The 16,470-nt window shown below is 45.0% G+C and overlaps 1 protein-coding gene and 1 long non-coding RNA gene across 4 annotated transcripts in view; both read left to right on the top strand.

Annotated features, from left to right (window-relative positions):
• The first annotated feature begins 373 nt into the window (after nt 1-373).
• RIT1 (Ras like without CAAX 1) lies at nt 374-12,741 on the top strand. 3 transcript variants are annotated; one of them, XR_013980238.1, is made up of 6 exons: nt 3,144-3,413; nt 5,705-5,761; nt 6,743-6,816; nt 7,345-7,536; nt 9,518-10,080; nt 10,118-12,741. XR_013980238.1 is itself a non-coding variant. In XM_080984870.1 (5 exons), exons 2-5 carry the CDS (start codon nt 5,707-5,709, stop codon nt 9,749-9,751), a joined length of 555 nt encoding a protein of 184 aa, XP_080840996.1. In that variant the 5' UTR covers nt 374-453; nt 5,705-5,706; the 3' UTR covers nt 9,752-12,741. The 3 variants fall into 3 exon arrangements, 2 of the variants coding, with proteins under 2 accessions (XP_080840996.1, XP_080840995.1); XM_080984870.1 differs by lacking the exon at nt 3,144-3,413 and adding an exon at nt 374-453 and having other exon boundaries at nt 9,518-12,741; XM_080984869.1 differs by having other exon boundaries at nt 9,518-12,741.
• A 2,481-nt stretch (nt 12,742-15,222) lies between these two features.
• Nucleotides 15,223-16,470, top strand: part of LOC308465177 — a 4,720-nt gene continuing 3,472 nt past the window's right edge. The window contains exon 1 of the long non-coding RNA XR_013980321.1: nt 15,223-16,468. This is a non-coding gene — a long non-coding RNA (uncharacterized lncRNA). The remainder of the gene's footprint in view (nt 16,469-16,470) is intronic.

Here is a 16,470-nt window from a genome sequence, read left to right as displayed (position 1 = left end):
ATACCCCACAAATAACCCAGAGATGCATTTTAAATAAAAGCACACATTCTACTCATGTAAAAACACGCTGATTCCCAGACCGTCCGTGGGACGGATTTAGAAGGCAATTGGGCCGCATCTGGCCCACGGGCCTTAGGTTGCCTACCCCTGGTCTAGACGGGCCATTGGCCTGATCCACCTGGGCTCTTTCGTGCATTGTTTTGTAACGCTTTTCAGCTTTGGCCCTCATAATAGACTGACCTGCTGGCAATTGGTCTAATGCTTTTTATGCAAACCTCCTTTCAAATGATTGAAGAGAGGTGATTTGGCAGAAAATGCAGAAGTCCCTGCTATGAAGACCTTCAATCACAGATGGGGATCTAGCTGTCCCAACTGCCCATCATCCTTGACCCACTGCCTGGGTTGGCTGAGGCTGATTAGAGTTGGAGTCCAGGGACATCTAGAGGACAGCAGGTTTCTCCACCCCCACCCCCTTTTCTGGAATATCTCAAGCCTTTACCTGCCCCTGTGTGGTTTTCAAGTTACAATCACTAAATATGGGTTAGGGTACTTGTGTCACCTGTTAAGCAAGCATTGAAAGGGTGAAGTTGGGAGCGTGGAGGTGAAAAACATTTAAATTTAGCAAAACCTGTTAAAATGATCTTGAAAAGGCACCGCTATAGTGCAAAAAGACGCGGTGGCGCTGTGGGTTAAACCACAGAGCCTAGGACTTGCCGATCAGAAGGTTGGCGGTTCGAATCCCCATGATGGGGTGAATTCCCGTTGCTCAGTCCCAGCTCCTGCCAACCTAGCAGTTCGAAAGCACGTCAGAGTGCAAGTAGATAAATAGGTACTGCTCTGGCAGGAAGGTAAACAGCGTTTCCGTGCGCTGCTCTGGTTCTCCAGAAGCGGCTTAGTCATGCTGGCCACATGACCTGGAAGCTGTATGCCGGCTCCCTCAGCCAATAAAGCGAGATGAGCGCCGCAACCCCAGAGTCGCTCACAACTGGAGCTAATGGTCAGGGGTCCCTTTACCTTTACCTTATAGTGCAAAAAGGATAGCCTTTCTCCTTGAGTGAAGGACTCCATGAAACACGTCATCTTGGGGGGTGGGGGAAGGGTTTGTTCCACCACCCTGTACAATTTCCCATCAGTGATAATTGTGTGTTGCTTTATACCTTGCCGTTATGAACACTCCCTTGCTCATTCAAATAGTAGTTTATTGCACTGGGGGCATAAAACGCAGTTACAGTCTCATTGCTTTTTCCTAGGCCAGGCATGGGGAACATGACCCCCAAATGGAAGTACTGTTAAATGGCTTCAATCTAGTGTCTCTGCCTAGAACTTTGTCATGGTTCTTTTTACCGCTGTGACAACAGCGTCCTGTCCGTAAATCCAAGGCCGTTTAATTCCAAGTAAATATGAGATGTTTGCAGACACGCAGAGCAACCTTATAAATGTCTACCCGGAAGCAAGCCCTAAAGGCTAGCTTAGCTTTTGTTCCTCAGGGAGGTTTTGCATATCTTGCGTATGCATCAGGAAGGACGCGTTGGTAATACAGGCATGCGGACAACCGAAGAATGCAAATCCGCAGAGACAAAAATCCTCCCCTTTGCAATGCTGTGTCTTGACCGGCCAGCTGGACTTTCAGCAGCTGCTGCGCCTGCGCAGAAGGAACGCCGAGTACTAAGTTCGCACAGCTCTCCCGGCCAGAGCTCTATCCAGCGCATAGAGTCACGCACAGCCGAAACTTCCGGGATTCAATCGACATCGCTCACTGATCGTGATTCATTATCTATGGATGTGGAATGACCTCTTGCCTAATTAGGATGTTTTCCATTGTCTTCTGCTGTGCTCACCGCTTTGGGAATGTTTTTTTGTTGTAAGCAATCCTGTGCATGGTTGCCCCAAGTTCAGTTGAGCTCAATAGACGGACTTCCCTCTGAATTGACACATTCAGGATTTCACTGTGTACATAAACATATCCTCTCCATTTAGTATTGTGTTTATATCCCACTTTTCCTCCAAGGAGCTCAAAGTTCTGCAACTGGTTCTCCCACCCACCTACCCGTTGTCCTCACAACAACCGTGTGAGGTAGGTGAGGCTGAACAGAGAACTTTGTAGCTGAGTGGGGATTTGAACCCTGGTCTCTTCCGAGCCCTAGCCCAGGGCTGGATTTAGGTTTGATGAGGCCCTAAGCTACTGAAGGTAATGGGGCCCTTTATATGTCCAGCTGTGCTTTGTCAACAACAAATTGTCACTGTTTTTTGTGTTGAACCTATATAGTAATTTATGGACCTGATAGGTATCTAAAGTCATTTGCACATAACAAAATATGTCGTGCTGCAAATCTGTTCCTCTTCAAGCAGGAATGGGGAAAAGGTGCCCTTGAATACTGGGTCTCCCCCCCACCCCAGATGTTGGAGGTGTTGGACTACAACTCCCATCACCACAAGCCAGAAGAGTCAGTGGCCAGGAATGTTGGGAGTTGTAGTTTAACATCTGGGGAGCCAAGGTTGAGAAAGGCTGTTCTAGCCGATTCACTTTTTAAAAATAACAATCAAACAAAACGCTTCCCCCGGGTTTCTTTGGGGTATATAAATTGAACTGGAGAAATGATCAAACAAATGTGATCTCCCTCAACCTTTTTGCTCGCCTAATGTAATGTTGAACTACAGCTCCCACAATCCTTGACTGTTGGCCGTGCTTTCTGGGGGTGAGTGGAGTTGGAGTCCCAACGATATTTCCAAAATGGGGGCGGGGGGATAAAATTGATGTTGTTGGACTCCATCAGGCAACAGTCACGAATGAGGGGAACTGGAGCCCAACAACATCTGGAGGGCCCCAGGTTGGGGTAAGGCTGGACCTACAGGTTCAGGAAGGCTAAAATAAAGAAAAGGAGGCTGTTTACAAAAATCAACAACAAAAACCTACAGCTATGGGCACGGGTTTTGCTTATGGATTTATTAGCAAAAGAAGAATGCAATTGCGAGCCGGAAATAATTGAGGCTTTGATGACGTTCCACCCTCTTTGGGCACCCCCCTCCCACTCCGGGAGGAAGGGAGGCTACGACAGGGGCGCTGCCCTCCCCTTGCGACGCGTAGGGGGCGTGGCCACGAACGGCCCCTCCCATTCCCTCTGAGGCGGCGGTTGGAATTCAGCCGAGCCGGCGCCATTTTGTTCCGAGGTGGGCGGGAAGGTGAGGAAGCGGCGGCAGCGGCGGCGAGGGCGGGGGATGCCTCTGCTGCCGCCGCTCTTGTCCACCGGAGAGGGCGTCTGAGGGGAGCCGTCCTCGGGCGGCTATCCGTACCATGGACCCGACTGGGCCGCGGGGACCGCCTGGCGGGGTCGGGGGGGCGCCGCCGCCTCCTCCGTTGCAGCCTCGGGAGTACAAGCTGGTGATGTTGGGCGCCGGGGGCGTCGGCAAAAGCGGTACGTTGAGGGGAGGCTTGAAAAGACTCACGTATGTACGCCATTGAGGGACGGGGTGGGGCGCGGCAATGATACGAAGGACGTGGGTTGTTTTTTTAGGGGGGTGGGGGTGGAAATAGGAGGAAGGGGCACCTTCGGAACTCCCTGCCTCATGATATGGGGACGAAAGATACCTTCGCTGCTTGCTTAGGCCCCGGGCCCAATACTCTCTCGCTCACTAAGGTCTTTGGTAACTGGCTAGCCTCTTCCTTTCTTATTTATTTATTTACTTTCTCAGGCATGTATTGATTTATTCATGAAGTCTTTTTATATACCGCTGCAATCCTATCGATATCAAAAGTATAAAACCAAATCGTAAAATCATTAAAAGTTAGAAGCAAGAATATAAACTGAAAACGGACACCAGCATACCATTGTGGAAGGATGTGCTCTTCATAGGCCTGGCGGCACAGAAAAGTTTAGAAGTTGGCACAGAAATCGGCCGCTGATGGTGATGCTTGCTCCTTTGTTGGTGGTGTGGGTAGGGCTCACCCTTATTGTTGTTGTAATCAGCTTGTTAAGCTGTTCTTAAATAGTGTGTTTTAGTGTTTTAATGTTGTAACGCGCCCTGGGATTACAACATCAAGGGTGGGAAATGAAAGTAAATTAAAGAAAGAACCCTTCTAAACCACTTCTCAAGGTGATTTACACACAAAACAGTTAAAACAACAAGTACACTTAAAACAAGACTAAACCCCTAACAGGTTTATTATGTTACTGGATCTATACAGTGTTATATTTTTTTCTGGTTTTGTTCTTAACTGGTATGTTACCTTGTTAAATTGCTTTGAAATGTGTCAAATAATTAACAATAAAAGCATTATCTGGTAGGAAGGTTGCTGAAATGTTTTTATTAGCTTTTAAAATGTTATTTATAATGTGATTACCAAAATGAATGTAGGGGCAGCTGTGTTAGGTTCCTTACAGTCAAAACAAAAAGGAGTGTGAAGCAGGGAACTGAACTGGCATAGTTTCATCAGTGCAGTTCTTCTGTATGTATGTCTATTCAGAAGTAAGTTCATTGAGTTCAGTGGAACTTTCCATTGAATTCACTTACTCAATTCACTTAGGTTGCAAACTCATATTCAGGAAACTGAATATTCAGGAAACTATATTCAGGAAACTGAATATAGGTGTGCAGCCTAAGAGACTGACCTATGAATTGGGAAGTCCCCCTCCTGAATCTTTCTTCTGCTGGATCAAGCATCAGTGGCCCATTTAGTCTAGCACCTTGTTCTCACAGTGCCCAGTCAGATGGCACTAGGAAGCCCATAATCAGGAAGTACAGAAGCCACTCTCTCTGTTGGTGGTTCCCAGCAACTGGGATTCAGAGGCTTTTTGCCTCTCAAGTGGCAACAGGAAGAACATAACCATCCTGGCTAGAAGCTATTGACAGCTTTGGCCTTTATGAATTTGTCTTATCCCCTTTCAAAGCAATTTTTGATGTTGCAGCTTACCCTGAGGCCTCCACACAGATGTGGAGTTTTCCTCACTTCAATTCTGTAAAGGGCAACCTCCCTCTTGTCTATTATGACTGGAGTGATTCTCATGTGGGACTCTCTGCCACAAGATGAGGGGACAAATATTCTCATGCTCATATTAGCGTGTAATACGAAAGTAGCTGTAATGATTCAATTGGTTTTTATCTACTACTACTGTTTTATGTTATTACTGCTATTATCTATAAATCTGTTTAAGGACGCTACACTCTGTTAGACAAATTTAAAAGGAATCAAGGTTGGCTCACAGACTTTCATCCTAGAACTTGCTTTATTTTAGCGGTATTTGTTAGTTTTTTGAAAGCAACCTTGAAGTGTTTTCTGTAAGCAGGAAAATATTTTCCCCAAACCAACATGAAGGTACATTACGCAGTTAGAATATTGGTGCATCTTGCGCAATACTGTTTGCTCCTAACTGGGAGCGCCTCTCCAAGGCCCCTGATGGGACGATTTTTATAATGTATTTTTCTTACAGCATTTGCATACTCCTAAGTCTTATAGAGCTTTAAAGGTCAAGGCCAGCCTTTTGAATGGTGCCTGGAAATGGATTGGGAGCTGTTGTAATGTTTCTCCCCTTAAAAAACCATGACAAATTATATTTAAAATGGCATGTCTGGTCACATTTGTGGCATGTCCTTTTTGAAAGAAACTTAAGGCTTTGTGCAGAGTTATCCCAGTAGCACGTGCTACATCTTGTGATGATAGCCATTTCTGCCTTTTGTTCATTTTAATATATTTGTGCCTTCCTTTCAGCCATGACCATGCAGTTCATTAGTCATCGTTTCCCAGAAGACCATGACCCTACCATCGGTGAGTGTGTTCTTCTGCTTCCTCTTCCCACCAGTGGTGTGCTGACTGAAAAGGAAAGAAAAAAATCTGGGGCTGGTAGGAACCCCAAACCTGCAAAATGGGGAAGCCTTTCTAGTGTTGAGATTAAAAGTGTCTTTTAATTTCTGAACCTTTTCCCCCAGACAATATTAATGATAGTCACCTGTCTGTGATACTAGCTTTGATTGGTAGAAATGTTATCTCTCTTTTTTCTTTTCTTTTCTTTTCTTTTCTTTTCTTTTCTTTTCTTTGTTTGTTTGTTTGATTTATATGCCACCCTATACCTGCAGGTCTCAGGGTGGTTTCCATTCCCCGCTCCCTTCAAAAAATAATGCTGCTAGGTGCATGAAACTTCCATTGGTCTTTGGCAACAGCACTTTGGTACCTGAGATTAATCTTTTAAGTGGAGAAGTTGAGAGTTGAACTTGGGTCTTTCTGCTTTACAAAGGCCAGGGCTCTGAAACGTGAGGAGCTTCCATGAGTACAGGAGGCTCTCTGCATCAGCAGTTTACTCTCCCAACACGGAGGAGCTCTGGGCATTCCTATTCTGAAGGCAGCAAGGGCAGCCTACTAGCTGGTAAATGGGCTATGGGCCCAAATGGTACACTGCAAAGTCGTGGGTGTGTAATTGAAAGCAGAATTTCATCGTAACTATTAATATATTAAGTATTTTTTCAAGAGGTACTTGTGAGCCACAGGTGGAAGTTCCCAGGTATTGTCAGTCATTCACATCAGTGCCTGTATCAACTGGCAAAAAAAAAAATTCATGTTTGTGAGAGTTGTTTTTTAAAATAAAAAAGCACAATAACATTTGAGGCAAACCATGAGCGTAACAATCACTTAAGCAGTAACTATGGGTCTCTGTTGTGAACACGTCTGAAGTTGTCCTTTGCTCATGAAGACATTGATATCTAGACCGTACTGAATGTTTGTTTGTATTTCTTTTTCTTTCTCTTTCTCTAGAGGATGCTTACAAAATGCGAATAAGGATTGATGATGAACCTGCTAATCTGGACATTTTAGACACAGCAGGCCAGGTATATAATAACCACTGTACATTTTATATTTTGCTTTTACTCATTCAAAGCAGTTTACATACATTTACCTTACTGTGATCCTTAAAACAGTCCTCTATGGTGGGTCAGTATTATCCCCACATGGGTGGCTGAAAGTGCTATCTGGCATCTTGTTCTATAAGTATTTTCATATACTGAAGACACACTACTTTACCCTTGCACTGCCAGCAGGGAACATTGATTTTATAGCACCTGTGTTGTAGGCACAGGACAGAAGCTGGTTTGCCCAATCCATTGTAACCCTGGGCATTTATTTATAAAATTACTTACAACAGTGCATACAATAAAACACCATAACCCAGTACAAAATGGTAAAGAGTTGCATAGGCCCCTGTTTACATAAGGTCTTCAGATGGTGATAGAAAACCATCTATTTGCCTGCATGTTGATAGTGAAGCATGCTTACAGACCTTTTGCTGAATGGGCAGGCTTATGGTATTCCATAAAAATCCTGGAGCTGGAATATACTCTTGTTGTTTTACTTCCTAGGCAGAATTTACCGCCATGAGGGACCAATACATGAGGGCAGGCGAAGGGTTCATTATCTGTTACTCAATCACAGACCGCCGAAGCTTCCATGAAGTGCGTGAGTTCAAGCAGCTTATCTACCGTGTTCGGCGAACAGATGAGACTCCCGTGGTTCTCGTGGGGAACAAGTCTGATCTAGCTCGTCTCAGGCAGGTAAAGAATGCTTCAGAATTAATTATTTGCTCAGTTCCATTTCTTGTATGTTGGTGATTTGCAAATAGAGGATGATAGAAATTGAACTGAATCTTTGGATTTGCTCATATCGAAAGGGAGGCAAATAACCTTCCCTAGAAGGTGAGGTTGTTGGTTAAAGAATTTCTAGCCGGTCTTTCAGGGCACTTAGCTCTCACAATTTTGTTTTCAAATAGACATGGTAGTTGCATTCCCACAAGCCCCAGGGATACCTTCAGATATACTGTCTTGGTCCCTTCCCCCTTGTTCTTGCTGCTGAGTAAGTAGGATGCTGCAAGAGGCAGGGAGCATGTTGAAAAACAAACATTGGGAACAATTGGGACTTCTCTCAAGATTGAAATAGGGTTGGGAAAATGCATGCAGATACCAAATGTGTAAGTAAGAAAGCAGAGCAGAAAATGCACATGCCAGGTGAGCATTGAAAGATGCAGAAAACAATAAAGCCATGCCACACAACAGGTATGGAAGAAGTGTGCTAAAATAAAAAAGTGTATGTAATAGAATGTGATATGTAGCTTGCTACTTTGTTGAGGCTTACTATAATAATAATAATAATACATTTTATTTTTATCCCGCCCTCCCCAGCCGAAGCCGGGCTCAGGGCGGCTAACAACAATAAAACAGTACAAAAGTACAGCATAAACAACACTCTAAAATCATTCATTATAAAATTAATTAATTCAAGCCACTGGCAACCATTGGGCCAGAGCTCCGCGAAGATTGCCGAGGGAGGGAGTCAGGCTGTGCCCTGGCCGAAGGTCTGGTGGAACAGCTCTGTCTTGCAGGCCCTGCGGAAAGATGTCAAGTCCCGCAGGGCCCTGGTCTCTTGTGACAGAGTGTTCCACCAGATCGGAGCCACAGCCGAAAAAGCCCTGGCTCTAGTTGAGGCCAGCCTAACTTCTCTGTGGCCTGGGACCTTCAAGATGTTTTTATTTGAAGACCGTAAGTTTCTCTGTGGGGCATACCAGGAGAGGCGGTCCCGTAGGTATGAGGGTCCTAGGCCGTATAGGGCTTTAAAGGTTAAAACCAGCACCTTAAACCTGATCCTGTACTCCACCGGGAGCCAGTGCAGCTGGTATAGCACCGGGTGAATGTGATCTCGCAGCGAAGACCTCGTAAGGAGTCTCGCTGCAGCATTCTGCACCCGCTGGAGTTTCTGGGTCAGTCTCAAGGGCAGCCCCACGTAGAGCGAGTTACAATAATCCAGTCTGGAGGTGACCATCGCGTGGATCACAGTGGCTAGGTCAGGGCGAGAGAGGTAAGGAGCCAACTGCTTAGCTTGGCGGAGATGGAAAAATGCCGCCTTTGTTATAGCTGCAATCTGCGCCTCCATCGAAAGGGAGGTGTCGAAGATTACACCCAAACTCTTAACGGACGGTGCTGGCACTAATTGCGCCCCCGCAAGAGATGGGAGTGCCCAAGAAAAGTGGAGTGCCCAAGAAAATTGCACATAAAGCCTTCCTTCCTTCCTTTATAATATTAGTTATTTGGAAATGGACATTCACATACTTTGAAGGACATGGCAGAAGTTCAGGTGCTGGGAATGCCACCAAGAACAGACAGTGACCGTGTTGAGATTCATAGAGGGGAGAAAAGAGAACTTTTATAGCTATATATTCCCAATAACGTTTCATTGCGCCAAAATCCAGTGCTTTCTGAGAGCTGCATGATTCCTACTGTAAAAACCTTTAACATAAAAGCATGGCATTTCCTTTCAAATGTTTGAAAGATCAGGAAGAGCCTCAGCATAAAGCAGGAATGTCAGAAATATATAGCAAAAGATGGATGTTGACGATGAGTACAGAGAGTGAGGCATGAAAGGACAGTATTACAGGAATTTTCAGGCTGTGTGAAGGAGTCTGTAAAAAGCAAAAGTGGGCTTGGCTAAAAGAAATGGCCGCCTCTCCTGTTGCTGACCAGCATGTGCTTTTCTTGTTATAAGGTCTCCAAGGAAGAAGGTTCAGCCTTGGCACGCGAGTTTGGCTGCCCTTTCTTTGAAACTTCAGCTGCCTTTCGCTACTATATCGATGATGTGTTTCACACTCTGGTTCGAGAAATCCGGAGGAAGGAGAAAGAAGCGGTCATGGCGCTGGGGAAGAAATCCAGGCCTCGGACGAGTGTGTGGAAGAGGTTGAAATCTCCCTTCCGGAAGAAGAAGAAGAATTCTGTGACATGAATCAAATATGTCTGTCAGCCAAATAACTGTGTGGCTTGCAGGAGAACCAAAGCAGTCCAGCAGCCCTTTGGAGCCTTGTGCTTGTTTCTGCTGACCGTGCCAATTGAGATACTTTTGTGTGTTCCAAACTGGATGGAGTGATTTGGCCCCGCCATCAAGAGTGTCGCGCTACATTGCGTGCTTCGAAAGTTTGTTTAATCTGTTTCTTCCTGGAGAAGACTTGGCAAAGAAAAGTAACAATTGATCCAGATGTCCATAAATCAGTTTTGCAAATAAGTGCAAAATGCATAGCCAACTAGTCTGCCCGCATGTATTTTGTGCCTTGCAAGGTTGGCTTGTGCCAGTTGGTCTGATACTTTAAACAAGGTTGGCTTGTGCCAGTTGGTCCGATATTTTAAACAGTTGCCAACATTATGATACCTTCTGGATTTGGGTGTTGGTGTCTCAACAGCATTTCAGAGGGTTATAGTTCAGAAGCCTTGTTGCATAAGCTATTTTTTTTACCCCTAGGAAGGTAGCAGAATGTACATGAATTTGATGAAGTTGATCTGTTGGGATTCCCGGGCCACTCGTGTAGCAGGTTTGCTACAATTGGTTGCTTCAAGCGTGGGGGAGGAATGCTACAAGATTTGTGCCAAATCTTTATCCTTGTGTATTTTTCCACTAACTTGATTCGGGGTGGGGATGAGCAGATCAGTGTCTGTCAGCGAAGTTGTTGAAAACTTCAAAGCACAGGAGACGCCAAGAGCCCGTCCAGTATGCACGACTGTTGCACAAGTTTATTCACACGTGCAATTTTGACTGTTTCAGTAATAATTAACACTCCAGATGCATTGGTAGTCTCTCTTTTAAAAACTTTCCCCAGTGCCATATTCTTTTAGATTTTGCAGGAAATGTTACTGTTTTTTCCCCTTCCATGGGGAGTGGGGAGTACTGGATTGTGCAGTATTAACTGCAGATAAACTTACACCACTTTTCTGGGATTCTTGTGCCAGTCTCTGAAATTCATAGGAAACTGCAGGCGAGAGCTTTCTTGTTAGGAAGTTTCCCTGTCTCCTTCTGAGGGGTGGTGATGATATGTGACCAGTAAAAAATAGAGAGGCGTTGCAGGAAGGGGTTGAAATGGGAATAGTGGTTGTTACTGGGAAGTCGGAGAGTGGTGGTGTCAAGTGGCTCTTGTGAAAGGGTGATTGTCGACGGACTGTTGGTTGGAAGCTGACCCGCTGACCCATGGCACAGTCGGGTGGGTGGACACAGCAACTGTCTTCGCTGTGAAAAATCCAAGGTCAGTCCAGTTCAGAAAGGATCTTTGGTAGCAAGGCTGGGAAAGACCCCCTCTGCTACCTCCACTGATGGTAGCAGTGTGCTTCAGAATACGGTTGCTGGAAAACACAGGAGAAGAGAGTGCCGTCGCTCCCAGGTCCTTCTTGGCCACTGTGAGAACGTGATGCTGGACTAGCTGGGCCACTGACCTGATCCAGCAGGCTTTTTTATGTCCTTATACTTGGAGCCATTGCTACTCAAGAGTGGACAATTCTGGGCTAGGTAAAGGGATGGTCTGATTCGGTATAAGGCAGCTAACACATGCTTGTATCTCAGGCCTTTGTTCTAATCTAAAGCATCTGGGTCAATGGATCATAGTGTTGACATCCTAGTAGGAAAGCGTTGTACGCGCACAGAGTTCTATTGGTGCTGATCGTAAAGTGAAAGATTTTGTACTGTGATTTTGGTGCAGGGGGAACACTTTGGAAGGAGCACAGAGAGGGTTTATTCAGGACTCAAGCCTGTACTTGAAAATGTAGCAATTCCCATGGGGAGAGCCACACAATTTCTTGCCACTTCCTTGCATATTTTTTTTTCTATACACCAGAAGAGCCACGTGCCTTGGAGAGTTTAAACATTACCTGGTTTTTGACAAATACATGGTTTTTAAAAACCACCAAGCCAATATCTAATGTTCATATCATTCGAGTGTCAAGAATAAGCAAATCCATCTTGAATTAAATTCCCAAGTGCCTTCAGGAAGTCATAGAGTAGGTCCTCTTTTAGCTGGTATCAAACCTGAATTTCTATCCCCGGGTTTCAGTTACTATACCACAAATGTGATCATTTTGCAAAAGATTTTTAAGGGGGGGGTACATCAGCCTTTTCTCAAACCTCCTGCCAAGTTTCTTTGTTTGATCTCCCTGGTCAGAGAATGACGGGAGAAAGAGTTAAAATCTTTCTGTTACTTTTTAGGAAATTAATCAAGCAATAATAAAATAGAGGCACTTCTTGGGTTCTTGAAGTATATTTTGTATTGCTCTTGAATTACCAAGTTGTACCAGTTGTAGTATTTTTAATATATAAATCTTATTTGCATTATGAATTCTACTGAGCAATTGGGTGTGTGTTTTTTGGAGGTGGGTGGAGTCACACATTCCATTTAGCAAGGAAGATTTCAAATGTATTTTATTGAGTATAACAATATATGGTGTATTTATATTAGTAAATTAACTTAATGATCAATTCTGGATACTTTCCATAGCTACTAATTTAGAAACAGATCACAACCTATATAATTTAATAAATTTTATTTAGTGTTGAATCAGATTCTTTTGGCACATGGTGGATATATCACAGATTTTCTTAAAGGAAATTTTAATGTTCTCTTTAATACTCAAGTCAAAGTGACTTAAATGAGGTGGTTATAATTCAAAACCTGCAGTTTACTGTGGGAAGCAAAATTAAGAACAAATGGAGCTAAGAGACTTGCCTTTTGGGGAGAGTGAAAAACTTTGTGCCTTAAATTTGTGGTTTTTCAGAATTCATTGTTACATTTTGTGCTAACTTGTGAACGCGCCTGCTCCCCATTTTCCTTATCATAATTACATCTGAATAATAAGCACTTGGGGGGGGCACAATTCATGATTTTTATGTTCCACATACACTTTTGTACCTACAAGCTGAGAATTGCATTTGACACTATAAAGAATTTGTTTTTGTTTCTAGTCTCTGCCTTGCTTTTTTAAAAACTGAATAACGAAGAAGTCTTTTGTTGGTGCCTGGAAATAAATGGTGCAGACAGGATGGGAAATGTATGCTATAAAGTGTAAGTTGGGCTTGTTATTAAGGACATTTATTCAAAATCAACAGCAGCAAATTTGAGATTTAAGCTCCGCCAAGGCTGCAATCCTGTACCTACCATGTGGGAGTAATCTCAGTTAAACACAAAGGGACTTACTTTTGAGTAGACTTGTACAGCAGGGTTGGGAAACCTCAGACCCAGAGGCCAAATACGGCCTTCCAGGCGTCTCTGTTTTGCCCTTGGAATGATCAGGTCATGCCCCTCAGCAGCCTTGCATCACACCCTGACTTTTTCTGCCTGGCTGCAATGTGTCCTTGAACTCTGATCATCCAGCTCTTGCTTGTCTGGATGGAAGATAGAGATGGGGTGTGTAAGCCTTCTGTATAACTTGCTGTACAAGAGGTAACAATTTACATTCGTTGCTCTGGCCCTGCCTATAACTGAAGGGAAAAAGTTCCTCACTTCTGATGTATATGATTGCATTTTAGGGTTTAAATGGTATAATGCTTGAAAATCCTCACTTGTTTGCCACCCTTGTGTGCACAGTATGGACATTCCAAATTTGTGAGGCGCTGGCAATTAGATAAGCAGGGCCTTTGGTCTTGACGTTAAGCATCTTTTTATGTCTCAAAATACATTTCTCTGCTGGTTGATCATGTATTCAGGGCACCCAAACTGATGTGTCTTGGGTGTCTTGAAATCCCTGAAAGGAAGCAAAATTTTGACGTTTATACTGAAACATAGCAGCGCATACTGACCCTCTTGCTTACCGAATCCACTGATGGAATCATTTTGTGACTCAGACCAGATCTGAAAGAACACACTATGTTTTAGGCTGTGTGGCGCTTGGTATCTCCTCATCTAAAAGATTTGTTTGAATCACCTTTGAAACTTCTGCTCCCAGTTTTATTTCTCCCTGTGTGCCTCGATCCAAGAGGCAGAGCGTTTTGAAAGAATGGGCTGTATCCAAGTAAATTTCTACTCAGAGTAAACCCATTGAAATTTATGGACTAAATTATCCATGTATATTGATCTCATTGAGTCTGAATTGGACTAGGGTCAGATACAACCCAATTGCTCTGTTTTCTGTTACGGATTACACGTTTTAGGAGCTTGTTAACATTTCCCCTGCTGCAACGTTCTGTAGGCAGTGAACTGGATTTTGGCTAAGAGATATTGGGGAGGGTGGCTCTGAATGTGACGGCTTTAGGTTTTGACCTGTATCAATTTGATTTCGTGGTGATGGGCAAACCCATAAGAATAATTTTAAATAGCAAACGCAGCCATTAAAACTGCATTTATTTTTCATTGGAAGAATCGAATCGAATTGAACACCGCAAATGTCAAAGAAATGGCTTTTTCCATGCTAGGCATCTTGCTAGTCTTCTCCTCCTGCTGGGTTTGAAAAGTTTCCTATTCATTTCACCAACAAGGGGAGGCAGGAGAGAGAAGGGAATCTGTGTTCCTTCCCTTGGGGGAGTTCGATGCCCCTTGTCACGGCAGACAAATAGAACTGAAAATGGATGAGGTAATGCTTTCCCAGTGAGGCTGCGCAGCCGATGTTTGTGTGTGTTTTGTGTGCGTGAGTGTGCACCCGGGATGCGCAGCTGCATGTGACAACGAGCTGAACCGCTAGATGGCTTCCCCTTGAGGTGAATGGCAAAAGGGTTCATTGATTTTAAAAAACCATGCAAAGTCTGCTAGGAGAGAGAGAAACAGAAAAAAAGGATGAGCAGAAGTCTTGAGCAGGCAGTGAGCAAGCACTCTTATTGTTTTGACTTCCAATTAGACATGCAGACCATTTTTGCACCAGGTTTGAAGCCAGAATGTGTGACCCCATTCTTGACCCTAAATGATGAGCTAGCTTGTGCAACAGAATGCAGTGATAGAATGGCTTGTGCTCAGTGCTTTTTTTCTGGGGGGACGCAGGGGTATGCATACACCTAAACATTTTATGAATCTCAAGTTTGGCCTCATTGAGGGGCAGTACTTCAATATGGGGACGCGGGTGGCGCTGTGGGTAAAACCTCAGCGGCTAGGACTTGCCAATCGCATGGTCGGCGGTTCAAATCCCCGCGGCGGGGTGCGCTCCTGTCGTTCGGTCCCAGTGCCTGCCAACCTAGCAGTTCGAAAGCACCCCCGGGTGCAAGTAGATAAATAGGGACCGCTTACCAGCAGGAAGGTAAATGGCGTTCCGTGTGCTGCGCTGGCTCGCCAGATGCAGCTTGTCACGCTGGCCACGTGACCTGGAAGTGTCTGCGGACAGCGCTGGCTCCCGGCGTATAGAGATGAGCGCACAACCCTAGAGTCTGTCAAGACTGGCCCGTACGGGCAGGGGTACCTTTACCTTTACCTTTTTACTTCAATATGAGTAGGAAAATTGAGAGTACCCCTAAACATTTTTGTAGAAAAAAGCACTGCTTGTACAACCTCAAAGTGCAGGTGGATTCCCCCCCCCCCATTTTTGAATATTCTCCCTTTTTAAAAGTGCCTCCAAAGATAAAACGTGTGTTGCATGAGAGGGTCTGCCCCAGCCTGCTCTCTTAGAATGAAAGTGTGTGTGCTTTTTTGGGGGGGCTTGCAGACTTAACTAGTCCGTACCCCTGATGGACGCAGGAAATCCAGAGCTGCTTGAAGATCACGGGGGGAGGGACCCATCACCCTTCCAGGTAATATGTAGGTTCCATTATTGAGCTGTTCTTCCTGTTAACAGGATTTGCCTAATAGTTTGCTGAAATCTATTTCACGGGTGGCACTGTGGGTTAAACCACAGAGCCTAGGACTTGCCGATCAGAAGGTTGGCGGTTCAAATCCCCGCGACGGGGTGAGCTCCTGTTGCTCGGTCCCTGCTCCTACCAACCTAGCAGTTCGAAAGCACATCAAAGTGCAAGTAGATAAATAGGTACCACTCAGGCGGGAAGGTAAACGGTGTTTCCGTGCGCTCGCCAGAAGCGGCTTAGTCATGCTGGCCACATGACCCGGAAGCTGTCTGCGGACAAACGCCGGCTCCCTCGGCCAGTAAAGCGAGATGAGCGCCACAACCCCAGAGCCGGCCACAACTGGACCTAATGGTCAGGGGACCCTTTACCTTTACCCACCTTTACCTCGAGACCATTAGGGCCACATTTGAACCATACATCTAAAGCACTGCAGTGCTATTTCAAACAAGTTAGGACGTCTTCTGAGAAATCCTGGGAGCTGTAGTTTGTTAAGGGCCGATAAAAGGAAGTCCTCCTTCGTGCTTTTCTTAACACGCTTTATGTTCTTAAGGGTGCTGAGAATTGTTCTCACAGCGACAATTGCCAGAGCTCCTTGTGAAGAGGGATCACAAGAGCCTCTGTTTGCATGTGTTGTGCAGGAGACAGAACAGCGGTCCTGAACAGGAGCGTGCTGTGCAGCAACACTTTGTTACAGACCCAACCGAGTCTTCCGCAAACAGGAAGGGAACTTCTACTCAGTCTATCCTGTTCATGTCTGCTTTAATGGGCAGTAGTAGCTCTCCAGCCACGTTCTTCCCCCTCCTTGCCCTCACTTCCTCTCTGACATGTGGGATCCTTTCTAAAGGAGATCGCTCTACCGCTGAGCAGTGGGACCCTCTGTTGATGAAAGTGTGTGGCTCCAGCAACCTCAAAATAATTATTTTGCGATCAGT

The sequence above is a fragment of the Podarcis pityusensis genome (genome assembly GCF_964106645.2).
Source record: "Podarcis pityusensis genome assembly, chromosome: 16".
NCBI lineage: Eukaryota > Metazoa > Chordata > Lepidosauria > Squamata > Lacertidae > Podarcis > Podarcis pityusensis.
Note: the sequence above shows the minus strand (reverse complement) of the source record. Positions and strands in the feature narration are given on the sequence as shown.

Coding starts and splice junctions, on each gene's coding strand:
- RIT1 (XM_080984869.1), top strand. CDS start 3,293: ATGGACCCGACTGGGCCGCGGGGACCGCCTGGCGGGGTCGGGGGGGCG. Junction 6,817..7,344: donor TTTTAGACACAGCAGGCCAG/GTATATAATAAC, acceptor TTTACTTCCTAG/GCAGAATTTACCGCCATGAG. Junction 7,537..9,517: donor ATCTAGCTCGTCTCAGGCAG/GTAAAGAATGCT, acceptor TCTTGTTATAAG/GTCTCCAAGGAAGAAGGTTC.